General features: G+C 39.7%; 1 protein-coding gene across 2 annotated transcripts in view; it reads right to left on the minus strand.

Moving 5' to 3' along the window:
• The window catches only part of TTC39B (tetratricopeptide repeat domain 39B), a 78,182-nt gene that overhangs the window by 20,141 nt on the left and 30,880 nt on the right, over positions 1–27,161 (minus strand). Inside the window, exons 1-4 of one of the 2 annotated variants that reach the window (XM_036403558.2) lie at positions 24,843–24,900; positions 4,065–4,169; positions 2,690–2,821; positions 821–897 (exon numbers count right to left, since the gene is read on the minus strand). In XM_036403558.2, coding sequence (XP_036259451.1) covers positions 821–897; positions 2,690–2,821; positions 4,065–4,159 — 304 coding nt within the window. In that variant the 5' untranslated portion in view covers positions 4,160–4,169; positions 24,843–24,900. Of the gene's footprint in view, positions 1–820; positions 898–2,689; positions 2,822–4,064; positions 4,170–24,842; positions 24,901–27,161 lie in introns of those variants that run through there. The other variant, XM_036403559.2, reaches the window with a different exon arrangement.

The raw sequence follows: 27,161 nt of genomic DNA on the forward strand, positions 1-27,161 counted from the left end.
CACAGCAACTCAGTCTTTCAAGCCTCCTTCCAATGTCTTACAAGAAATTTCTGTAAATGAATGGTAACCCTCACAGAGGTTCAGGCTTCTCCTACATCCACTAAGACATTATGAACAGGTTTTCACCAAGTCATGCTTAACAAACTGAAAGCCTCAGGCAGACTTTCTGTCTTCATGCAGCACTACAGTACATTTGATTTAACACACATGATACAAGTTGCTCTGCACCCATGCTGCAAGACCAGCCACATGCACAAGGCTGCTGTATGTACAGTGCATACGTGGTGAGTTTGATGTGTCCAAGTATTAAAGAGGATTCTTGTGCCAGGTTAGAAAAAAATGCATACTTGACTCTGCCTGAATCAGAAATAGGAGATCAGCATTTTCAGAGCCATGAACAATGTACTGATACCATTTCCCAAAACACCTTAAGGCAAAACAGACAAGCACAAAACTTGTTAATATATTCAGATTCCAATGCAACTAATGACAAGGATGTACTCCTCCGCATCAATGGTTCTTAAACTTTTGGGAGCTCTCTTAAGTCAAAAAAAGGAAGTTTCCCTTCAGTCCTATAATGTGTTGTGAAAGGCATTCCTTTCTTAATTCATGCATGCTCAGAGACAAAAAAAAAACATTAGCCTGAATTCTCCACTGAAGCTTTGCATTCAAATTAGAAAAGATTATATACATGATTTGTATGTTTATTACTGTAAGACACTAGTAAAGTCACAGAGTTAAGCATATTTGTATACATTGGTAGGGGTAGTTTTGAGCTTTTTTCACTTTTTTATTTTAACTGTATTATTTAACTACTTACCTTCAGTCAACTGATCCACTGTCTGTTTAGAAACTAGATTGGACAAGGATTCCACCACTGTGCTTCTTTTTCTGAATCTAAATAGGTTGTGCATGGAAGAAAAGAAAGCCATACATTTCAACACAAACCTAAATTTAATAACTGGAATTCTTAAAAACTTCCAACCAAAATTTACAGAGATTCTTAGCAAAATGATCATTTGTCAACAGTTTCAATTCTTTCAGTAGTCTAAAGACTTGCATGCCTCTAGCCTAAAGAGCCTATCCAACATTAAATGCATGCTTGCAACTTCAATTAATCTATGTTAAATGTATGACAGCTTCAACCCCACTGCCACTCACTAGCTACAGAGGTGTCGCTGATGCTGGGCAAGACACTTTAACTGGAATTCAAAGTTTTATGAATTGCTTTTTTCTGTTTCTTAAACATGCACTCAAAATTAGAATGAAAAAATAAAAAGGAGCTCTGTTTTCAACAAAAATGTTTCAGTATTTTATGGTGGTTTATGCCAGATAAAATGCCAAAACAATCGCACACTTTACTTCCAAGAGATCTCAACTCACGTTTTAATTCCAAAAATTAATTTTTGGCAAAAAATTACCAACAACTCAGCATTATGAAGAAGCTAGAGAAACAATGCTATATTCAGAAAATGAATGCACTCTGTAAGCCAAGGAGTCACTGATTATAAATACTAGCTATTAGCTTATCATTTTTGTTTACACTACACATTGACAATTGTGGGATCCTGAGAAGATTATAACACTACACATTAACATAATGCACACAAGAAAAGAGTCAATTAAGACATATGTAGTTATGGTAATTCTTCAACTTTGAACATTTAATTGCCTTTCTCTTGCATTTTTATGAGTTTTGCGACAGACTAGATCAGAGTACTCATGAATTAAAGTTTACACCCTGCAGAGATGAAATCCTGTACTGCAGCTGTCTAGACTAGAGGGACATCTAATCTTCAGACACACTAAACAACATAGTTCAGATGAAACTGCAAATTGATAGCACATCCAAAAAAGATGCAGAAACTGCTGACCCCTTCTCTTCAGCATCTGATAATGTTTTCTCATTTCTTTTTTGCCATGGCTAAGATGATGATGATGATGATGTTAAATGTCTAAACTAATATTTGGCAATCATTTTTTGAGAAATAATTGTGATAAAATAGACTAACCAATATGATGAAGAACCAGCAAAGCAGAAATAACTTCTATTTTTCTCAGAGATTTGTTTAAACTTTAGCTTTCACAACCCATTTTCTAAGGTTTTTTTTTTGCTGTTCAAAGAAAGCAAAATGTACAGTCCAGGTAATTTCTGATGTGAGCAACAGAAATTGCTGTAAAATCGTTAATTTTAAGGTAATCTAAACACATTTGTAACAACAACAAAAAAAACTTATTTGGTTTTCAGCAGAAACCTTAGTACAAGCTTAATTGTATTAGACTATTCGTTCAACCTTTGGAAACAACTTTTTTAAGATATTTTCATGCTGAGAGGGGACAATTCAAAATATAGGCCTTGAAACTTTTGGAAAAACAAGAAGTTACAGCTGCCAATAGCTCAGACAGTTCAAAAATGTCAGTTTATGTGTAGGTCTACACAGTGAAACAATCATTTAACTAACTGTAGTGGCTATTAATACCCACACAGGACAAGTCTGTTGTTGCCACATCACCATGTAGAAAAATATCTTCACCAGAAATGTAGTGGGACTTACTCCACCTTTACAAATTTAGACCACTCTCATACAGACAAGAGTCTGCTTTTAAAACATACCGAGAACTGGGATATTTCACAAATAATACTTTTTGGATTTAGTATCTCATAATGGTTGGGATTGCTTGGGCTCACCTTTGGCAGGTTTGCAAAGCATCCTTCATTGTAGAAATTCCCATTTGTATATCCTGCTGTTCAAAGGTCATTGCAGCTTGCATAACTAAAATAGTGCTGTATCCAAGTGCATGGTACATACTATCTTTGGACCTAGGGAAAACATGAATCTTGTGCATTTAAGCAACATTTTACATTGCAATACAAAATTAAATGCAGAGACACTTGTATTAATTTGTGAAAAGACAGAAGAATGAAGCAGGAAAGCAACAGGTCTGAGAATATAATCTACAACTGTTTATTGGATAATTAGGACTTAAATAGCCTTGAATAGACATCATTTTAGCTCACTTTCTCGACTTGTTAGAGAGAGCTCACATCTCATGAGTTCGTAATACATAAGGAAAATAAACTTCAGGGTGAGACTTCAAAAACAATGTCTCCTGAGTTTTATTCTCCCTGACCTTGGAGCAAGAAAGATCCTGGTATTCCAACAGTAATATCATCTTCCACTGAGCTTAACTACAACTAATTCTAAGAGATAATATTCCTGGCCTACTGCCTTCCTCACATGTGCTCTCCAGAGCACTAAAAGCAAACACTTGATAGCTGTGTCATTCTTCTGATGTTTCATTTAAAGCTGTCTTTGAGGTTGTTCATACAACATCAACCAACACATCACTCTTTAATCTATTCTTACTAGCACCAAACTAGTAAGAGAACATTACTCCACTCTATTGACATGGGCTACACATCCCTCTTGCCAACACATCCCTCAATACCACGTGCTCCTTTCAGACACAGACAAGAGAAGAATGGTGGATGGGATTCAGACCCCGGTCCTAAAGATCAGCCACTCAGACTGCCTCCCCATGAAGTCACAGGTAAGACAGGTTTCACCTGTGAACTTCTCCATATTCTTTAATTCCCTACATCTGCACTGCCATCCTTTTCTTCTCAGTGGAGGAAAGGCAACAAGGGAACAAGGAAAATAGTCAGAACATAAAAAGATGAGCTTAAAGATAAGCATCAGACTCAAACATAATATAAAACATAACCAAAAGACTATTCCGGAGCTTTGCTCCAGCTTTCCTCTATTGTCAAAAGCAGTTTCATTGTACAAATTATTTGATCAAAGATGCTCTCCAGCCTCTCTCCTCTGCGTGAGGACAGACAGCTTGAGTGATCAGCTCTAACATCACAATTCAGTGCTTTATAAACAATGTTTGAGATGGTTTTAATGACCCAAAAAAAATTTTTAAAAAACCACAAATATGGAGAAATTTCAGAAAAAAAGAGAATAAATTAAAACTACTATCTTCAGACACTTTAAATTAATCTTCAGGTACTAAATACTGTCTGTTTACAACAACTTCAGGAAATAACAGAATCTCACCATGGACGAAGTAGTTCCAGCGCTTCAGAGAACTTATTGTTTAGAAATAAGTTCAGTGCCATTGAACATTCTTCCAGAGCACACTTGAGATCCATCTTGGATGCCCTAAAAAACAGATTTTAGTTTACTCAAACTGTAAATATAAACAAAAACATTTAAAATGTCTTTTCCTTATGTAACACAGGTCTTTTGTGGTGATTTTGTTTTCATAATTTAATTTTTCAAAACCAAAGCATACACCTAACACTTTACACAGGTGCATTGCTTATTTAAGCAATGTTTATAGCTCTGTCCTCCTAATCTTACCAGAGAAATTCTCAAAATTTATCATTGTGTCCAACTCTCAATCTTTCCCATCACTACAAATGCTGTTCCAGACTCTGTGCTCATATCAGAATCTCAAAAGAGGCCACAAGACAATATTTTAATCTAAAAAAAGCAGTAAAGGCACTCATACAGCAAACAGGTATACTACAAATAGTCCTGTAAGAAACCTGTAGCTATGCCAACAGTTTTTGTTCATCCTAATTCACTTCAAGTAAAAGCACTTGCACTTGCTTAAGCAGAATCCATCTCAGCAAACCCATTCTTTGGCCAGTTCTGCCTGAAATACTCAGGAGCACTCACAAACTATTCCCTAGGCCGAACCTGGGACAAACTGACAATCGTGGTAGTGACATACAGTTAGAGGCTACACAGCCATCAATGTGCACAGATGCATCTGGAAAAGATAATCTCTCTACAGTGTTAAAACAACAGGTTTAAACTAGATAATGGGCTTTCTCCAAGTACGGTTAAGCAGTGGTAAGCAACAGATCATGTCAATGAGATAAATATTTAAGTGCTGACCAGAAGCGAAGAACTCTAAAGGAGGAATTTAAGAAGAGAACAACAGAGGAGTGCAGCTGCTCTAAATCTAACAGTAAGACACACACAAAATAAACAAAGAGTGGGGTGGACATGAAAATATGACTGGACAGGGGGCTTTTTTGCCCTCCAAAGAACAGTGTTAAAACGGCTTATAAAGACCAAAACTTTTTAAAATCATTCAATTTTATTAACTAATTCCAGAAATACCACCTGCTGGCAAAAACATTCCAAATAAGTATTTTTTAACTAGATTTAAAGGCTGATTTTTTTCCTAGTACACAAGCAAGGACCGGAGTTAGTCCCTTAATAACACATTTTCACCCTGTGTGTTACCATGCTTTTGTATCTTCTTTTCACATTTGTGTCTAATAAAACTCTTTTCACTTGGTCCATGCTTGTTAGACTACTCATTCCATTTGCTTTGCCTTTCCTGCTAGGAAGAATGGGTTAGTTGCTTTCAAAAGTTTTTCAAGAAGGTAAAAAAAAAAGGTGGGAGGAGAGTGGGGAGGGAATTTTTCCTTCCTTTAAATACCAAATTGGCACTAGTTGTCTTTAGTGGCAAAATAAAAAAAAACAACACCACCACATCAGTAACTGAAGTTCATACCTACTAGACACCAAGAATGAGTTTTTATTTTTATACTTGCAGACTGCAAGTTTTACTGCAAGTTTTTATACTTGCAGACTACAATTATTTTGTGACTAGTACTGAAGCAGTGGCCTGTTCCACGTTTCTCCCCAAACAAATGCGAAGATCATTACTAAGGTGTGTGGAATCTTCAAAATTACACAGGACAAATGGCCCTTTTAGTCCTCTCCTCCTTGCAGGCATGGTTACTAACTTTGTGGTGGGCCAAGAACTCTGTCAACCATGGGAACACAAAAACCCCTTGTGAGGCAATTTTCTGCTTCACAGACTATGGAGAATATGAACAGTGATCTGAAGTCAAGAGAGGGAAGAGAACGGCAAACAAGACATGTAAAACCATACAGTTCATAAAACAATCTGAAAAAACAAAAGACCACTGGTAACTACAGGTAATTTAACAACTGATGACAGCCTTAAACACTAAGTTTCAATATACTGGTGTTCAGCCTCAAAACAGTATGCTTCCCACATGAGAAGCATCACCAGAGAAATAATATCATAGTACTCCACCATTGCAGCACTTCTCCAAAGGCAAGGACCAAGAGCTAAGGGCAACGTTTTGTTTTCAACTGCTTTAATAAGCATAATCTTAATGAACAGAAATACGTTTTCTGTACTTGTATGTTGTAAATCTGCACACTTCCAACTCTGCAATCAGAAACTGCTGGAACTGCCACTGGACAGAACATCTAATCTTTATTTCATTTAACATACTCATGGACATGATAGCATTTTAGCTGCAGGTATGGATGGCTTGCCATCAGGCTCCCAAATCCCATCACACCACCAGCTCGAGCATCACCACAGTATATATCAGTATTTGCAAACTGATCTCATAAACCAGGGTTGTATAAGGACACAAAACTATTTTCCCAGTTAAATGGGTAAGAAGCATATCTCTCCAGCACCTGGCTATCATGTTTTTTTCCCTTTATTACAGACTCGTTCCCCTGATGCTGCCTATATGTGACCAAAGTCTGCAGAAAATGCAAACAGTATTCCTTAAGTTAATATATTTAATGCTCCCTGCATCAAGCATGCTAATGACGTTATTCTGCCACTTCAGACATAAAACTTGGGAAGCTAGTTTCCTCAAACTGTTATTTCTGGTAGGTGAATCATATTCTCTACCAGAAAATTCCTCATTCCTGTTTCATTACTCTTCACATATGTTTTCTAATGTTTTCCTACATCCTGCAGCAGAAGAACATAACCAGAAGGATTTGTTTCAACTCAGATTCATAACTTGATAGTGGAATAGTCAGAAGAAAAGAGCACACTGATTCAGAAGCAACTTGGTTATCTTTGCTGGCATTTCTATGCAGTGGCTCAGAATAAGCACATTTCCTCTTCTACTCCCGAAACATCACAAACCAATTTCTACAGCAACTTACCAGACTAGCTAATGGTTCAGTCAGTAATGCTGACTCACACTCTCTTTCTGACTCATGCTGTTTTCCTTCTATCTTATTTTTTCCCCCTATCTCCACATAATTTCCTGGAATGGACAGGAACTTTATACACTTTAGTACATTAGATGAACGTACTCTTTAATCTAATCCAGAGCAGATTAAGTTAACATTACTTCAGTGATGTTATTATGGATTTTACACCTAGTGATTTACTATGGATTTTACACCTGGTGTCATGGTTTAACCCCAGGGGACAATCAAGCCCCATGCAGCAGCTCACTCACTTCTCCAGCAGTGAGATCAGGGAGAGAACTGAAGGGTAAAAGCTAGAAAACTCATGGGCTGAGATAAAGACAGTTTAATAGGGAAAGCAAAAGCCTCACACATAAGCAAAGCAAAAAAGGAACTAATTCACTGCTTTCCATGGGCAGGAAGGTGTTCAGCCATCTCCAGGATAGCAGGGGGCCCTATCACAGATAACAGTGACTTGAGAAGACAAACATCATGACTACAAATGTCCACCCTTCCTCCTTCTTCCCCCAACTTTATATACTGAGCATGATGTCGTATGGTATAGAATATCCCTTTGGGGCCCAGTTTGGGTCACCTGCCCCTGCTGTTTCTCTTTCCAATCTCCCACATACATGCAGTCGCCTTGCCAGTGTGACTACACGAAAAGCAGAAAAGGCCTTAGCTGTGGGAGGTGGTGATCACAGAGGTCCCTGATCAGCAGTAACAAAAATATCTCCATATTATCAACCCTATGTTCAGCACAAATCCAAAACACAGCCCCATACCAGATGCTGTGAAAAAGGTTAACTCTACCCTAGCCAAAACTAACACTTATCCACCCCTTATTCCATACCCTTTATGTCACACCAAATGTCACACTTCCCAATACCCCATCACCTTCCCTACTTATCTGTTTTGATAGATATACAGACAGACATCATTCCCCTAGTCTGTGGAACACCTTTGTCAAATGTTCATAAAACGTCCACAAAAAAAAAAAAATGTTGAATCCATGCAGTCTATGACTTTGTCCTTCACCCTTGGTAACAGCCTTTTGTCTTAAGTTGCAAATATAAGATGTGGCTGGGGGTGTATATTCTATTGCCATCTGTTAGAAGTGGGGCAGTTATCTTCTGTTAATCGGGCCACTTGCTAAAACCAGGTGGGGCAGTTTTCTTTATCTTTTCCACAACCTATCCTCCCTCCAGGAAGATATCTTCTCTTAATGGGTCATCAAGTCTCACTGCATGACTGATAAAATTACATCATCCCATTGAGAGATGCTCCACCCAGGGGGAGGAGCCAAGCATTCCTACCTGGATATAATCTGAGATTTGGAACACCACAGGCAGCCTTTTCCCACTGGATTCCCAGAGGAAGACCAGGCCCATCTACACTACCACTGGACCTTCAGTGGAAAACTGCACCCTTCAGGATCATTGTTTCAACAGGACCACATCTGTCACTCCAGTAGGAACTGCAGCCACCCTTTAATCAGACTGCTACCAACACCCTGACCAACAGGGTGTCAGTTTGTATTCTGACTGTCAGTGTTGTTTATATTATTGCATTTTTATTTTTGTAGTTTTTTATTTTTTCCTAATAACTGTTATTACGACTCCCATATCTTTGCCTGAGAGCCCCTTAATTTCAAAATGATAAAAATTCAGAAGGAGGGGGTTTACATTTTCCATTTCAAGAGAGGGTCCTGCCTTCCTTAGCAGACACCTGTCTTTTCAAACCAAGACAATTTCCCAACCAGGCAGCAATGTTTTGCCACAACTTAGCAGCCCAGATGGGTTTACTCTAGGTTGCCAGTTATTCTGTTTCCACTGCTGCCACCACCCCCATAGGGCCACCATCGATGAATCAGTACAGAGGTAAAAAAAAAAAAGCAAGCATTGGCCATTTCTCTCCTTCAGCAAAATCTAAGGCCAATTGAATGGCTTTCATCTCTTCTTATTTACTCAATTCATGTTCTCCTCCAGTAATTTCTGTGACTTGTCATAGGGGACTTCATACAGCTGCTTTCCCACAAGCAGAAGGATTAATCAGTAAACAAGGCATATTGCTTCTCAGTTTCTGGGTGTCGAGATTTAGGGCAAATTTGGAGGAGAATTTCCAAATTAGGGCTCCTCCAGTAAGCAAACCCACACAGCCCCTCCCCCCAACCGGTTCGGGAAGGATTTCTCAGAGAGGAGTGGAAAGAACCTGTTTATTTACCAGGCACAGCACCCCCCAGCACACAAAATGAACAATACCGGATGACACCACTCTGAAAAAAGATGACAAATTCAGAAAGTCTCTCTGGGGGTGGTCACTCTGTTCTCAGTCCCTCCGGTGCTGGGGCTGCCACTGCAGGCCACAAGGTGCAGGATCTTGGTGTTTCTCAGGTCCCAGTCCGGAGCAGGTTCGAAATGATCAGAAAAAGGAAAGGAGAAACCGTCCAGGAAGAAATTGGACAGTTTAGCTGAACTAGCTAAAGAGCAAAAGCAAGCAGAAGCGAAGCAAGCAAGAGCGAGAGAGCAAAAGCAAAAAGCAAAAGCAGCAAAGCAAAAGCTGCAGTCTCTGTGTCCCGCCAGGCTGATAAGAAAACCAAAACAAAACTTTCCCTCTTCAGAGCCGGTCTTAAAGGTACAGAACATAATATCCAACATTAACAGAACACATGAATGGGGATACAAGCATCATAACGTCACCCTAGGACACTGGGAAATTATTATATACTGGGGCCTCTTCAGCGCAAGCCTGGTGACGTTCCAAAATTCTTTGGCCTTCTGGCTAGCCCATGATTAATTCCAATTTTCCTGGATGACAAGGGTTTCCTATCCAAACTCTTTATGTGATCAATGCAACTCCTTTACTCCCTTTGAGCATCCAACTCAACGCAGGTAACTGTGGTGCCAGAAGCTGTGTGTCAGTACCAATCATCTCTGAAAGGTGCCAGTATCTCCTTTTCAGTTAGAGTATAATGGGCTTCAGATCCTCTGTATGCTCAGCTCCAAAAACCTAGAGGTCAGCCTCAAAACTTCCCTGGTGCCTTCTGCCAGAGGCTCCAGGTAGGTCCATTCTCTCCAGCTGCAATAAAAAGCCTATTTTTTACATATGTTCAGACTGGCCCTGTTCAGACTGGCTCGAGGGCTACAGCATTAACTATTTCCTATTCGATTTGTTCAATGGCTTGCTGCTGCTCAGAGGGCTATTTGAAATCATTCTTCTTCCAGGTCACTTGATAGAGAGGGCTACAATCAGCCTGCAAGCTGGAATGTGCATTCTACAAAATCCCACAACACCTAGAAAGTCTTGTCTTTTTCTTGCTAGTTGCTGGAGACATCACTGTTATCTTAATAAAAACCACTGGGATCTGACAATGTCCTTTTTGATTCCTAAAAGCTGGATCTCTGTGTAGGCCCCTTTACCTTATTCTGTTTTATGACAAAACCAGCTTTTAAAAGGATTGGATTATTTGCTTCCATTTCTCAAAAACTTCTACTGTATTTTCTCACAAAATGGTATCACTAACACACTGCAGGTGTTCCAGAGCTTCACCTTGTTCCAGTCTTCATCAGTCTGTGGCAGATGATACAGCTGTGTTTCCTTCTGACTGGCAGTCGATTCCAGGTACTGTGGACACAGCTCCAAACAAAAGCAAACTGTGGCCTGCACTCTTCTCCCAAAGGGACTAACAAAAACAAAACAGCAGTATCAACTGTGGCACCACATGGCTTCCTTTGACTCCAGCACGTATGGAAGTTCCTATATATCCAGTACACCAGGACTCAGAGGTGGTACAACTTCGTTCAAGCCACAGTTTACTGTCAGCCTCCACTCTCCACTGGACTTTCATACTGGCCATACAGGGTTGTTAAAGGTAAGCGGGTCTTGCTGACCACTCCTTGGCTCTCTAGGTGACAAATTAGTTTATAAATCGGAATTACAGAGTCTAGATTGTGAGACACTGCTTCTAGTGCACTGTTGTGGTAGCAACTGGCACCTGCTGTTCTTCAGCCCAAGAGCAAAAGGGATGTCTGAAATTTCCTCAGCAGCATTTTGAATCCTTCATATATCCTCTGCTGAGAGAGTCTATACCAAGGATGAAGGGAACCCCTGCTCCCATCAAGATAGGATACTTCTGCCACTCATGCGAGTCAGGCTAGTGTCAGCTTCCAATACAGTCAGCTCTTTGGATCCCTCTGTGATCCCAGAAATCCAAATGGATCCATCCCTATGCAGCTTGATGACATTAGGGTACATTGTGCACCAGTGTCTACTGAAGCCTTGTACTCCTGTGGGGCTCCTGTGCCAGGTCATCAAACCCACACAGTCCAATAAACCTGGTTATTTCTCTCCTCCCTTAGGTGGAGGCAGGGCCCCTCCAATACTGGTCACAATGTTCCCCACTATTATCTTGCAGAAATGGACTTGTACTTCTCTCCATATGTTGTATTGCATTAAATAGTTTATTTAGTTGTTGTTTTGCAATGGGTTTGGTATTTTGCACTCAATAGTATGTTTGTATCACATGGTTCCATTTTTCCCGTCTCCCTCAAAGCCCCTGTGGTGGTGGTCTCTCCCCAGGTTATTCCTCCCCTCACCCTCCTATCACTTGCATCCCATTGGCTTTGACCCCTCTCCTCCACCCCCCTTCGCCTGGGTTTAAAAGCTCCCACGATGAGACTCTCAATCTCTTTTTCTCTCTCCTGGATCCCCTGGAGTAGTTCCACAATAAATGTGGGACGTTCGTCCCGAGGAGAAAGAGCGCCTCCAGTCTTTTACTTTTTACTTGAGAGACTGTGAAGGGCCTGAGGGTCCAGAGCTAGCCAGACTGGACCCCCCCAAAGGCCCCAGGTCAAGCTTACATCCATAGAGTCAGTAGTATGATTGGACTGAAAAATCTGCCTGAAAAACTGTTCACTGGAGACTGGAGCAGCAACTTCAAGTTATGGCTGTTTTTCCCTGCAATTCCTGCACCAGTGCATCTACAGTCAAGGTGTTCCCATCCATCCCACTTCCTTGTATCCTCTCCATGGTCCCGCAGGTAAAACCGTTGAGTGCCTCATGCTGTGTATCCTCTATATCCTCTCTCTCGAAGAAAGAGCATACCTGCTGTCAGTTACTGAAATACAGGCTCACAGAGATGGGGAGTATGACATATTCCCTCTGAATTGCTGGAGCTCCTGCATCAGTTCATCAGTTAGCTTCTCCACAGATTCTGTGAGGGAGGAAGAAATACTGTCTTTGTATTACCCGAGTTGCCAAATTGCATCAATTGCTGTTGGTGGTGCATCATCTTTCCAAATTACTGTTGTCAAGGGGTTTCATGTGCCCTTGCTGCACTCCGTAGAAATTTCTGCAACATGAGTAATTGACAAAAGATGTGGTCTGGCTCTGTGGTGACCTGGGTGTTGACCACATGAAAATACTTCATTTCTTGAACCGCTAATTCTCTTAAGAAGTGAGTCACTTTCTCTACTGCAGTCCATCTGTCTAAATTACATGGAATATCATCTTTACAGGGATACCTTTTCTCCCTCATACTTGATAAGAATCATGGCCAGAGGTCTTTTCCCCCATTGCTTTGTCAGTGTCTGGGTCCTTGGCAAGTCATCTCAGCCTGGCTCCTTACCCTCTCATTCCACACTATTGGCTCCATTGTCCCACCAGCACACTAGCCAGGCAGCAATATAGTCATGGATGACTGCTGAAATCTTCTCGTGTCTCCCATAGCTCACTCAGGGATAGGGATCAAGTCATGTCACTTCTGGTTCCTGTGATGGCCTTGATAATGGCTCTGAAAAATCACCCTTGTGATGGTTCTGCTTCATCATCCTCACTCTCCTTGTCATTGACTGTTTTTTGCTAAAGCTTTTTGACTGGGTGATTTTCATGTACATTTCTTCTGCTTCTGTGCAGGGTCCACCAACACCAGCCCATGCTGATCTTCTCCTTCAGTGGTTTCAGTGGCATCGCCACAGCCGGTGGGAGTGGAGCAGCCACAGTGTCTTTCAGGTGGCTGGACCAGCTGCAGGGCCTGTTGTCATCTCACTGTCATATTTAGAGAGCTTCTTTTTCTCCTGCAGGTACTAAGCAGTGTTGAACATCATGACAGAACAACTTTTTTCAATATTTTACTAGTTTTTCTGGATTCAGCACTTGTTCAGGAGTAAAGGTGCAAGTGCACTGAAGGTGCTCACTGCCCTAGGTACTGGCCCATACAACCCCAAACACCTTGTCATTCTGAATTATCCAGCTTTTGGGCAGATCTTATGTTATTAGTCTGACCTTAAACAAGATCTGAACCATATGCAACAACATGCTGGCTCCTAGCAAAAAAACCCAGGCTGGTTTCAAGGGCAGTCAAAGGATATTCAGGAATCTTTAAAATCTTGACTACCAGCCTAAAAGACAAGGAAGGAAAAAAAAGGAGGAGAAAAAGATATAGGAAGGTGTCTCCCTCATAGGCTGTTCCTCTGAGGAACCCAAAAAACAAAGATGTTATTATTAATTGCTCCCAGTAGGTGACTCCCAAGGCACAAAGGTGCCTGCAATCTTGCATACAGACACACCTTGCTGGTGACCAGCGACATTATAAGCCCATTCCATAAAATACAACATACAGAATGTGTACTGCAAGTAAGGAATTATTTCTATAATACAGACAAAACACCACAAGTATGAGAGCAAATAAATCCATATTGTAACCAGCAACTATTAAATCAATACAAGGAATGTTTATAACGATTTTATTTTAACACACTCCAGTCAGATATCTCCTGATCTCAAGCCTTTGCGCCCCACACTGGGCACCAAAAGAGACTTGTGTGGTTTAATCCCAGATGACAGCCAAGCCCCATGCAGCTGCTCACTCACTCTCACACTGGTGGGAAGGAATTGGAAGGGTAAAAGCTAGAAAATTTGTGGGTTGAGATAAAGGGAATTCAATCGGGAAAACCAAAGCTGTACAAACAAGGAAAGCAAAACAAGGAATCAACTCACTGCTTCCCCTGGGCAGGCAGGTGCTCAGCCATCTCCAGGAAAGCAGGGCCCCATCACACATAATGGTGACATGGAAAGACAAATGCTGTCACTGTAAATGTCCTCCCCTTCTTCCTTCTTCCCCCCACTTTATATACTGAGCATGATGTCATATGGCCTGGAATATCCCTTTGGTCAGCTTGGGTCACCTGAACTGCAGAATTACATAGAATTAACTAGGTTGGAAAAGGCCTTTGAGATCAAGTCCAATCTATGACCAAACACCACTGTGTCACCTAGGCCATAGCACTAAATGCCACACTCAGTCTTGATTCTTAAACACTCCAAGGGTGGTGACTCCACCACCTTCCTGGGCAGCAAATGCCAAGTCATTCTTTCTGTGAAGAAATTCTTCCTAATGTCCAACCTGGACCTCCCCTGGTGTAGCTTAAGACTGAGTCTTCTTGTCATGTCACTGGTTACCTGTGAAAAGAGACTCATCCCCACCTGGCTACAGCCTCCTTTCAGGCAGTTGTAGAGAGTGATAAAGTCACCCCTGAGCCTCCTCTTTTTCCGGCTAAACAACCCCAGCTCCTTCAGCCATGCCTGATAGCATTTGTGCTCCAGACCTTTCATCAACTCCACTGCCCTTCTCCTAACACACTCCAGCATCTCAACATTCTTCCTAAATAGAGGGCGCAAGAACTGGACATAGCACTTGAGATGTGGCCTCACCAGTGCTGAGTACAGGGGGACAATCCCTGCCCTGCTCCTGCTGGCCACACTATTGCTGGTACAGGCCAGGATGCCATTGGCCTTCTTGGCCACCTGGGCACTGCTGGCTCATGTTCAGCTGCTGTCAGTCACTTCCCTGAGGTCCATTTCTGTCTGGCCACTGTCCAGCCACTCTGCCCCAGCCTGTTGTGCTGCATGGGGCACTGGCTGTTGAGGTCAAAGTGCAGGACCTGGCACTTGACCTTGTTAAACCTCATTTTGTTGCACTCCACCCATCGATCCAGCCTGTCCAGGTCCTGCTGCAGAGCCCTCCTACCCTCGCTACAGCTCATCAATACTTGCACCCCATTTGGTGGCATCTGTGAATTTACTGCAGACATACCTGATCTGCCCATCCAGACCTCCAATAAAGATTTTTAATGGGGCTGGTCCCAACACTGATCCCTGGGGGACACCACCAATGAGCAGCCACCAGCTGGATGTGGCACCGTTCCCCTCCACTCTCTGGGCCCGGCCACCCAGCCAGTTCTGAACCCAGTGAAGGGTGCTCCTGTCCAAGCCATGGGCTGCCAGCTTTTCCAGGAGAGTGCTGTGGGAGACAGTGTCAAAGGCCTTGCTGAAGTCCAAATAGACAACATCCACCAGTTGATTCACCTGGTCATAAAAAGAAACCAGGTTGGTCAGGCAGGACCTGCACCTCTGAAATACATGCTGGCTGTCCCTCTTATGTGCCCTCCCAACCTCCTATGCACTCCCAGCCTCCTCACCAATGTGGCATTACAGAAAGTGGAAAAGGCCTTGGCTGTATGTGAGCCCTGCTCACCAGTTACAAAAGCATCCCTGTATTATCAATCCCATGTTCAGCACAAACCCATAACACAGCCCCATACCAGCCACTGTGAAGAAAGTTAATGCTACCCCAGCCAATGAAATAAAAAGGATCAGAAAATTGTGCTATACTGAATGTTACACCAAGATAATAATGTTATATTACAAGGAGAATAAAATGCTACTGTATTACAGTCCTAACACTTAAGGGATTTTTTTTTCCCCCAACACATAGCATTTTTTAGGTTTTCCTCTCACTGCTATTTCAAACTTCTTTTAGGAAAAAAGAGGAAATGTTGTGAATTCCAGCAATAGTTTGTGTACCTTGAGTTTGGTGCTAAACTAAAGAACTTATTCTAATTCAGTGGGAATATACTGTCCATAAGCAAGTTAATTATTAGCAACTTTAAGTAGGTTTTTCTAACAAACTACTTGGAACCACAACTACCACAAGAAATAAAGCATAAGAATACAACCTGAAAACCCCAGACATATTGGAATACTCACTTATTAGGACGACAGTCCTCAAGATGAACACAGAACAAGAACATTATTCATTTAAAGCATCAGAACAGTTTACAACTTAAGTTCCTTTCCTTTTTTTCCCCCTCTATAGATTAATAGAAAAAGGGAGCATAACTACTAGCCTAAAAAAAGGAAAAGTCAGTGCATTAGTATTTAAAAGTTATGTAAACACGAGTAATGAGTTAGGCAATGACATCCATCTCTCTACATCAGGGCTTAGTCTAAGAGTATTCCTGAAAAGCCATTATACAGCTGGAGTTAAACATTAACTTGGTTTATGTGGCTGTATCGTATTTGTATTTGCAGAAGATTTAGTAAGCTTTTAACAATCACCCCAGGTGCAGTGATTTACCAACCCTTCTCTTAGAAGGGGTTTCAGGAGGTAGTAATGGGAGAACTGCAGAAAAAAATTTACCTGTAATCTACCACTGCATTCCACCTTTTATATTAAATATTTAGGACTGAGTCCCACATCACCTTTTTAACATCAGCTAGACTCAAATGTTCAAGCAACACTTTACATGAATAGGGATTGAGGAATTTAGTTCTTAAACTTCTAAAATATTTTCTTGGCTCTTTTTACAACACAGCCAAAATAATTGGCCTTATCTGATAAACAACATTGAATTGCCAGCAAATTGGTTTCGTTCAGCTGTTCTTATCAAAGGTATCCTCACTACAGTTACTGAAAATGTTTGTAATGATTAGTTGGAATAAAGCAAAATTTTAAGTAATAAAGACCACAAAAAAGTGAAACTAGCAATAACTGTTTCAAGATAATCATATTACGATGCAAATCTGACACAAGCTAAAGGAAAAATAAGGTCTTCTAAAAAATGCAGGAAATATGGAGAAAATGCTATTTTGAGTACAAGTATCAAGAAAACAAGATGCATTACAATTAGGAGAAAATTTTCCCAGGACATAAATGCTGTAGCAAACAAGTGACCCTTAACATTTAGATGAGCTTAATCAGAAGGAAAGTATTTTAGAGGCATTTACTTTCATAAACTTAAATAAGTATCACCTCGTGTGTGAACTAAAGTATCAGCAGCAAGAAGCTACCATATGAAGTACTCTTCTTGAACAACATTTATGCGTCTGCTGGAGTATTTACTGCCAAACTAACCATGACAAAAACAGCTTTAAAATGGATTGCTCTCAGTTGGTTCTTGTCTTCTGGAGGAAGATTGTTAAGTCAAATAGTCATAATATGCTGTCAAAATCTGATACTGTCACTATACAGAATGTTTATATGCTTCCTGAAGTAGATCTTTCCCTTTCCAGCAATGAATTGGTCCAAGAAAACTCTATATTGGACTGCTTATGGTTTACCATATCAAAAAGAGTAACTATCTTAAACAGCCACAACATGACTTCTTAATGGGAATTAACAGTTGATTCCCAGTAGAATCTATCTCATACTTCCATTTTCTTGGCTAGAAGGCTCTGACTATTTTTGTACAGCTCTACTTCAACTTTACTGATCCCTTGTAATGTCCAAGAACAGCGATAATTTTAAAGTTTTTTACTTGATAGGAATCCTTTTCTCTTCCCTCCACATACCAAGGGAACTATGTGCAGACCACACTATGCTTTTTCCTGACCCTGACACCTGACCCTGAGCTGTGTACTTCCATGCCTGTTTAGCATAAAATAAACTCAAATCCAGCCCTCCCATGTAGAGGTCCCAGGGCCTGCCACTAGGGCTGAAATGCCCCAGCCCTAGAGAGGCCAAAGCAGGCAAGGAGAAACACCCCTCTGCGGTTAGGGTGAGAACTGCCTCCCTCCCATAGGCCTTTGCAGGCACACGTTAATGTCTTGAGTTCTATTGGTTTCTACAGTTTTTGCACCCCAGTTCAGCCCTCGTTCACCATATTTGTACATTCCCTAGAATGTTCTCCCCTCTCCTGATCCCCATTGGTCCCACTTTGCTGCAGTGTTCCATTCCTGTTACCCTGCTGGTTCCCTTGGTTGGCTGTCCCTCCTCTGCACCACTTTCACCTGTTTCCATTGGTCCTTGACCCTCAGATCAACCCCTTTTTCCCCACATAAAACCCTCTGCCCCTCAGCCCAAGTTCATCTTTGTCCCTAGACCCCCTTCAAAGCAATAATCAGCTTTTGGATCTCCAAACAAAGACCTGTCCTTCCCCTCTTTCATCAGCCATTGTAGCAAGTGTGCTCTGGACCCCAAGAGCGTTGGTCGCTCTCAGAAGAGCCTGCTGAAGCACACCACTTCACTCCCAGTCTCCTTGGAAGACTTCCTCCCAGCCAACATCAAAAGCTGGACTAAAATTACAGTATCAAAGGTCACAGTTTACAGGTCACAGACATAATAAATCATCACTTCATGTTCATGTCTTGGATAATTTTACATTGCCAAAATGCACTTGATGTCCTCTTGCCTGGTTTTACTATATAGCAGAAATCCAAAACATTTGAAAAACTGTCACCACTGCTCTTTTTTTAAACTGAAATTACTCAGACACTTTGTATTACTGCAGCAAAAGTATGTTCCTGGCATAATTCTTTTTGCTGTGTTTTGATTTTAAACGATGCTTTAGATTAGAAGCATGTCACTAGGACAAGAATACTAACATCCTTAATTCTGCAACATTTAAAAATCATACATTAAGAAAAAGGAAATTGTTAAGGAACAAATCTTTGTTGATTTCTGCCAGTCTTCAAACATTCAAACGCTGGAAGTCCTGTCATAGTCTACTGTTACTTCAGTCTCAGTGAAGGGGAAAGAGTAATCCTCCTTTACTGTGGCAGAGACACTTTCTTTCTGCCTAGCTCTGTAAAATACCATACAAACCTCATATCTTTTATTTTCTTTGACTATTTTATCTTCCACCGATGTGTCAATTCCTCTTGTGATTAACACCTTTCCTCTGTAAGGTTTCGCATTCTTTCAATAAAGTTTAAGTAGAAAACACAAACTGTGTGTCTTTGGGTAATAGGAAACAACCAGTGAAGTATGGCTCTTAGTACCTATTTAATGTTCATCCAAATAGAGGGCAGTCTCCTATGTCTGAAAAGCTTGCAGGATTGCTTATCTCCTCGTGAACACTTTTTTCTGATGTTTTGTCCTTGAAATACCTATTTTAAGGCAGCATTTGATGTTTTTATATGCACAGCTAGCAACTGCAAAGATTTGAAATGTCCAACAGGAATTACTTTCACATAAAGACTAGCATAGACCCATGTGTATTCACTGTACCTGAGCAATCATACAGACAACTCAGATATTATTTCTGTCTGGAAATATTTCTTCAAATAACTTTCTTCATGTTTTGAAAGCACTGGACTCCTCACCACTAAGTTTGTAATTTTAAAAGAAAAATGGCTTTTGCATCTTATCCCTCTCACACATCACTCATATACCTGGCAACAGTAATACTCCAGTTTTCTGTCTAGTGCTGTACCAAAATTTAGATTCAATCCCTTCTTAAGGGACAGTATTAGATGCTATCACTTTTATTAGTCATTTGCACGGACATAAAGTTGCAACACAAGTCATCACACATAAGGTGAGAAACTTGTAGGAGAACTACCTTCCTATAACAGAGCAGTGGGTTGCACTAGTGCTCATGGCAAAAGCCCACCAAGAGCATCATGAAATGAAGCAAAATAACTTGTTGCAAAGTCCTACTGAGATAGTCTGTTAGATCTACATTTTATGTTCTAGATTTTTTAGCGAAGGATGGCTGAAGGTAGTACAATCCACACATACAGGAAATGTTCAAAAAAGCAAATGGAAATAGCTTTTTAGTTGTGTTGGATTTTCTTATACAAGGGATTACTCTTCTATCTCACAAGTGAGAGACTTCTGTATGATTTGGTTTTAAACAAATACAGGCAGAAAAGCACAACCTTTAGGAACCATTCCTGTATCAAGTCTGAACCTAAGGAATTCTCATGAATGCGCATTATTCTGAGGGACAACTGACTTATGCAAGAAACTGCACACACACCTGAATCCCACGCTATGCTAGAGCTGGCATATGTCTTTCAGTATCTTGTTGGACAGGTACAGGACTCAGCCTCTGAAGGGTCATCAGGCAAGCCTCATGAAGCTGAAATTTTCTTCTTTCGCCTATAGGCATGCCATGCAGACCTTTCACCCAGAGAATAATTCAGAAATGCAGAATCAAATTGAGTAACTTGTCTCACAACTGAACATTTCTTGCTGCAAAGATATTAAAGTATATTATGTCCTTGATAATTCTGGAGAAATATAAGATCACATGATCAGTATTTTTTTAATGAAAACAGAAAAACTGTTGCAAACTTTTTTATCATTTAATCTAAAACTCAGTGTTCAACACCACTTATAAACACACAACAGAAAAATGGCTAAATGCTGTAAGAAAAATGCCTTAAGACATACCGCTAGGCATATGAAATGATTTGCAATTTATATAAAGCATTTCCTGTCCTAGGCTATTACCATTAATACAGAAAGTCTGAAAACTTCAGTCAACTCATCAGTATAGTAAACAGTAACTTATTTTACCCAGGTATTAAATCCACTAGTCATACCTCCACAGCAAATTCTGCATTCATGATATGTACACTCCTTCTTATGAGAAGCATGAATTTTAGGTAAATAAAATATTTATGGTAAGCACTGAAAAAAAAAATTTCTTGCCAATGCAAGGCAGACTTTATTCCTTTGAAGGCTCACTGTCTTCACTGTTCCAGAACTTCACCAATGCATGCAATATTCTGTATGCTGAACATTCATTTAAAAAAACCCAATTGACAGCTATGCAAACTATGCAGCTATAAAACTATGCAAAACTGTGGTAGCCAAATTTGCAAACAGGAAGAAACTAGTTTAAAAGCTTGGTATAATAAATGTACCCAACATCATGCAAATTTGAAAAGAAAGAAACAAACAAAAATAATAAAAAACCTCACCAGAAAACACACAACTGACAAAAGACCCCCTGAACAGTCATTTAGTTTAAATTACATTAGGTTATGTAGCTTGGTATTCAGGCAAAACCATCAGGGTAACATACTTATTTTCACTTATTCCTCCCTTAGGACTTCCTTACACTGTATTTGAAATCTTGTTCCATAGCAGTGAGAGACAAACAGCATTGTTATTACCCAAGCCCTTCCTTGGTACTACCTTCCATTTGAATTTTTGGAGACAACTATCCACCCACAGAGCTGGTAATATGCACGATGCAAAGACCATGGTAGAAAGCAATTCAGATTAGTGTTGTTGCACCTCCCTCCTCAACACTACCTGACTATGAGATAGCAGCATTTAGCCAGCTAGTTGTATCTTTATCAGTGAATTTCGAGATCGTTGCCGCAATAAAAAGGGACTTGCCCATACAATCCTTTGAATGATCAAGCCAACTCACCGCTAGGGCATTTTCCTTCCTTTAATAGCACTGGGGGTTTTGTTTCATTGCTTGGGGGTTTTGTTTATTGTTGGGTTAGGATTTTTTAAATAATTTCTTCTACCTCACATTACAGTTATGGCAGAAAAGATGATTCAGAGAGCAAAAAGAAACAGTAGCTAGCTGATATTAGGAAAACTATTTTTCAAAACAAGCAGCTGTGGAAAAGGAGCAGGACCTCTCAGAAAAACAGTGAGAAGGGAAGAGGTAACTGAGGGAGAAAAAAGGATATAGCTGCTCCTATTGAAAACGAACTATTATTAAAATAGTATGCACCGAAATCAGCTGAGAATGACTTCACAGTTTTTATCTATACTTTAGCATTTTCAAAAAAAAGGTGAGGCTGATAGCTTTTCATAGGCTACTGGAATTTCACTAAGAGAGGATTTTAATTGATGCATTGCTATACATTAACAGGTATAATGTTACATGTAATGTAACAACAAGGCAAGGGCAAGGATGGCAGATACAGCTTTGTCTTACAGACCAGAAGCTGGGTCTAGGGAAAACCTGCTAGTATTTTAGGAAAAGTGTTTGCCCTCTCTTTTTTTTTAGAACTAGAAGTCTCAGTCTTAGCTCTTCTAAACTAAACAGATTTACCTACAAGTGACAACGTTCTATTTTAGGAATTATTACTGCTCACAGCAGCAGTAATGCATTTGTAATGCATTACAGGAGTATTGCAGTGGGGGCGATGATTTCTAGCATTGTAGAAGCTAGAAATTCTTGTTGAAGCTGTGTAGGTGATTGGAGCCATGGGTTCGGGTTGAGGCTACTAGTAGGGCCAGCCCTGTGCCTGCTTTGCAGGCGGAGAATGTTAGTATGAGGATGGGTAGGATGGTAGAGGCTGATGATTGTACTTGGATAGGTCGTATGGCTAGGGCAATGTACATGGACAGTATTATGCTTCCCAAACATAGTAGGGCTGAGATTAGCAATGCTGTCTTACAAATGAAATGCATTAAAAGACCACCAAACAAACAAAACGTTTTCTTTCCATACAAAATAAATTCCTTCTTAGAAGTCTCATCTGATCTTGAAATTTAAATGTCAGATCACCATGTGTCAAGACACAAATGTTTATTTGCTTTACATTCTGCATGTAAGTTTTGTTTGCAATCTCCAACTTAAGAGGGCATGCACTGGACTGCCTTCCAGTCAGAAAGCAGCCCAGCACCCACAGCGCTGCCTCATGGGAATCTAACAACTGACTACAAGAAAGTGATCAAGAGGTTCAGCCTCCAAATATTTCAGTGACTGAGGGGGTGGGGACAGATCATGAGACAAGGAACTCTCCTGGTTGTCCGTCTTATTAAAAACATGGATTTTGCTTTTCTACATATCTCCTCCAATGCAGTGCCTGAACATCACAAGGAAATACTGATTGGTGTATATCCTCACATACTACTCTACAGGGGCAACAAGCAACAGAATAAGCAGGAAGGAGGAAAATCTAGGCAAAATTGACCATCTGCTTGAATCTCAGGTGCCACAGGATATAGTGCCAAGACGAAGCTCATCTTGCTGGCTCACCATCAACCCACCACTGCCAACAGAGTCTACTACTCTGAAAATAACACAGGCTACATTTCAGGCCACTTTTGTATCTTATTTGTATTTTTAAAAAGAAACATGAGCATAGCCAAATGTTCCAGTTTTTGACTGATCATTATCCAGATTCAGTAAGCCAATAATCAATTTACTTCAAGTCAGGTGGTTTTTTATCATTGGAGAAACATCAGCAGTTTTATATGACAATAAGTTCTTAAGTTCAACAGCAGATTGCATTGCACATGAACAGAAAGAGAGACCCAAATTTGCCATAAGGACTCACCCATACTGTGAAAGCAAGACACGCCAATTCCTTAGGTTACTATTTACCCACCTGAATAGGCATACACAGTTCATCTGATCACTAAAATGATTACAAAATAATCCTATTTAAGTCTTATCAAGCCACTCCAGCATGAATTTGACCCTAAATATATGTAAGCTTAAAAACTGCCAAGAAAACAAACAGATCACAGGCATTTAGAATTGACCACAGTCTGCCTGAGAAAGAAGAAAAATCAAGTAAGTGTCAGTATTGGTTTGCAGGCAGAAGAAAAATCTGATTTACTATTTCTATTCTAAATTTCTATTCTGTTCAACACTAATGGGAATACACAGCAGTATAAAAGATTATCAGATTTATTGAATGGGACTTAGTATTTTTAGATGTAAGTTTTAACATGAGATCTTTGCAGGTAAACTGAGAATTTACTATATTTGCATACTCCTTATCAGACTAATAATTTGTATCAAATAATCAAGCTGAGGTCAATGCATGCAATATGGTGTACAAAAATGATCACCTGAGTATGGCAGAGAGCGATACTGCTGAAACTTAATATATAGCATGTAGATACAGACAAGTAGATGCCCACCATAAAAAAATACCTAATTTTGATCTGTTGAACATTTCTGCTAGAAAACAGGTCAAAATAAAGCATACTGACAAGAAAATAGGTTGAGAAGGAACCTCCTTGGAGAGCTAGCATATATGAATAATAATGACAGCTCACTAGCAGTTTTACATTAAATGAACAGAAATTTCCCTTATCTTGCTATGGGAAAAAAAAATCATGCTGCAAGTAGGACGCCAGATCAGGCCAGATGTTTATGGGACTAACACTGCGTCACACAAATACTGGCCTAGATCCAAAGAGACAATTAGGACATCATGATCCTAGCAAGACACTCTTCCTAAACTTCAAACCAATTTACTTGTATTTATTACATAGTGAACTTACAGCCTATGCTGGAGATATTCTGAACTAAACTGTCTAAAAGCACACTGCATTATACTTAACATGCAGTACTTTGAAAGCACTGCATTGCATCCTATGAAATTAATTATTTATGTTTAAGTAAAAAATTATATAACCTCAAATGGTTAAATGAGCACAGCTACTAAGAGCAGAACACATAGTCTATAAATGGAAAAAGTAGCTCTAAGTCTGATACTGTCCTTAAATTACCACATTTTAAAGAATGGCATCCCAAAATACACACCTTGCAGTGTTCTACAACCTACAGTATCTGAGCTGATTAAGCACTGACATCAGGAGAGAAGCCTCTGCTCTCTAAAAGCATTGTTCACCACTGCAAAGTGCAGAGGAGAAACAATTATTTCATAATCCCATTGTGAATATATAGTTTTCCCTTTATCTTCAAGGAAATCTATATAAAAATAACAATGTTGTATTTTGATATACATTCTAAAGCAAATTTTCACAGACAAAATCCCATAAATCTTGCTACCACATTCATGATTTCAAGAACTATTAGGCAGAGATAATATACTTACAGGATTAATTCAGTTAACTTCAGGTATGTAAATACAGTCCTTGTGTAAAAATAAGTGCTGCTTCTTTCACTCTTTTCCACCGTGCGCACACATACACACACAAAAAAAAAAAAAGCAAAAAGACAAAGAAAAGCATAAAGAGAAAAGTGATTCTGTTTTATTTCTCAATATCCATGAGGTTTCATTAATGAGTTATCAAGCAAAAAGAATAAAAGTTTCCATGCCAGCAGCTGGCAACAGAGGCACTCTCCATAGCCGAATTCAAAAGAAATGTCAGTGAGAGTGGCAGCAGCTACAGTCAATGCTGGAAGCTGATGCCTCTGCAGGAAGAGGATGCTGGGAGATTCTACCAATCTGTGCTGCAGCCTAATTCTAATCCATCACTCCTAACTGCAACGGGAAAATGGAGACATGAGGAGTGCAGAGTAATTTATATTTAAAGACAAAAAAAGGAGTCACCTTTGTATTTGCTGAATTAAAAAAAAAAGACAAAATTAAAGTCAGACAAAAAAGGAAAACTATGCTAATGAAACTGCAGTAAAGTATGTTAAAGCAACTGCAGGAAAACTAGATCAAATATATGAGAGTTCATAGCAAGGAACATTGAAGAAAAATAACTAGCTCATGCTTAATTTTCTTCATTTGACAGTACTCAAACATCCCTTTTTTTTTAATTAACCCTTCAACATTCTTTCCCTGAGAAATCCAAATTTTTAGCTAGAGTTCTATGACCAAAACAAATCACTAACACAGACAGCTGCTAAAAACCAATTCTCTTCATGAATATCAGCTGCCACAGAAGAAAGCAGGAGTCAAAAGCAAAACGGCTACAACACAGATAGTTTTATCCCCCTTGGTCTAATCTCTCTAGATGAGATATGATGAAAGTTCACTACACGGGACCTAAGCAGCAGAAAATTAAACAATGTCCTCCATTATTACCTTCAAAAGGTATTCTTTAAAGCTGTACCCACTGAGCTAATAGCATCTAGTTCCAGCTATGCTTGCTGTTATTTACTCACAAAAATGACTAAAACGGAAACCACAGGTTTGCATTTACTTATTTCAGGTGCATGTGAAATAGGTATCAGCAGAAATACTTCAAACCAATTTATTTAAACAATGTACTTTTGTTAAAATGTTCTTATTCGTAATATACTAGGAAAGAATTGCACAGTATTTTCTACAGCACCTGTGGAAACCAAGGGCTATGATCAGGTAGAAAAGGTTTCATAAATTTTGTAAACCTTTCAAAGAGATGAAATTGACACCTGTAATTTATGGACAACAGCACCTTTAAAATTGGGACATTCTACATTTTCCATAAAATTTGACCCAGTGGTGTTAAAGACCAAGGAGTTGAGAGATATATGTCCAAGTTCTCCACCATGTCATTTGAAGCAGTACTTATGCATATTGTCAGTTAATATACTAACAATATTAGGGGCAGGGAAAGTAAAAGTGCCAAGATTTCTGTGACCTTGTCTACACATGAAGAACAGATAAGTTTGAATCGAGGCTGCCCAGTCACAAAGAAGTCAACTCAATTTCCCCACAAAACATACAGTGTTCTGTTTTTAACACAGGATAAGTTTCAGACAGTCCACATCTGACGGCTCATAAACTACTTTCTAGAAAAAGCTGAGTGAGTCAGGAGAACATTTCCATAAAGCTGACAAAACCAAGCTTTCTGTCTGCAAATACCAGCCTATGCTCAAACATTTTCCCCTGAACTGACTTAAGGGAAAATGAACGAATACACATACACTAAACCTTCCACACAGATTGATTCCCAAAACACTCTGTGACAGCATTTAATCACACGGGAAGGAAGGGGTGGACATGACATAACCAAATCAAACACCAAAGCAATACTATAAAAAAAACAGGACTTTTTTTGTTTGTTTGATCACTTAAAATAAACAAACAGGCAAATCTGAGTTTCAGTCTGTTTTCCTTAAAAACAATCCTGCTTCTCAAAACATTCTGACTAATTTATTATTTTTCTTCATTGATGAGTTAAAACTCATCTTTCCATTTTCTTGTCTAAAGCACTTACATCTTAATGATTGCACCACAAATCCAAAAGTCTACACCACTTTCCAAGTCTCAGAAGTTATTCAGAGAAGGCAATTCCTGAACTGCAGGGCTACAAATAATGTTATGCAGTCTTTATTAAAGCACAGAACAAACATTACTTTCCTGAAAGACCTTTAAAGAAAGAAAACAGAGATATCATCATGTATTCCAGCATAATATCAAGATTCCAACACAACACTTAAATAAATTCCAGAAGTCTCCAGAAAGTCCCACTCTAAA

Source organism: Molothrus ater, chromosome Z (genome assembly GCF_012460135.2).
Source record: "Molothrus ater isolate BHLD 08-10-18 breed brown headed cowbird chromosome Z, BPBGC_Mater_1.1, whole genome shotgun sequence".
Classification (NCBI taxonomy): domain Eukaryota; kingdom Metazoa; phylum Chordata; class Aves; order Passeriformes; family Icteridae; genus Molothrus; species Molothrus ater.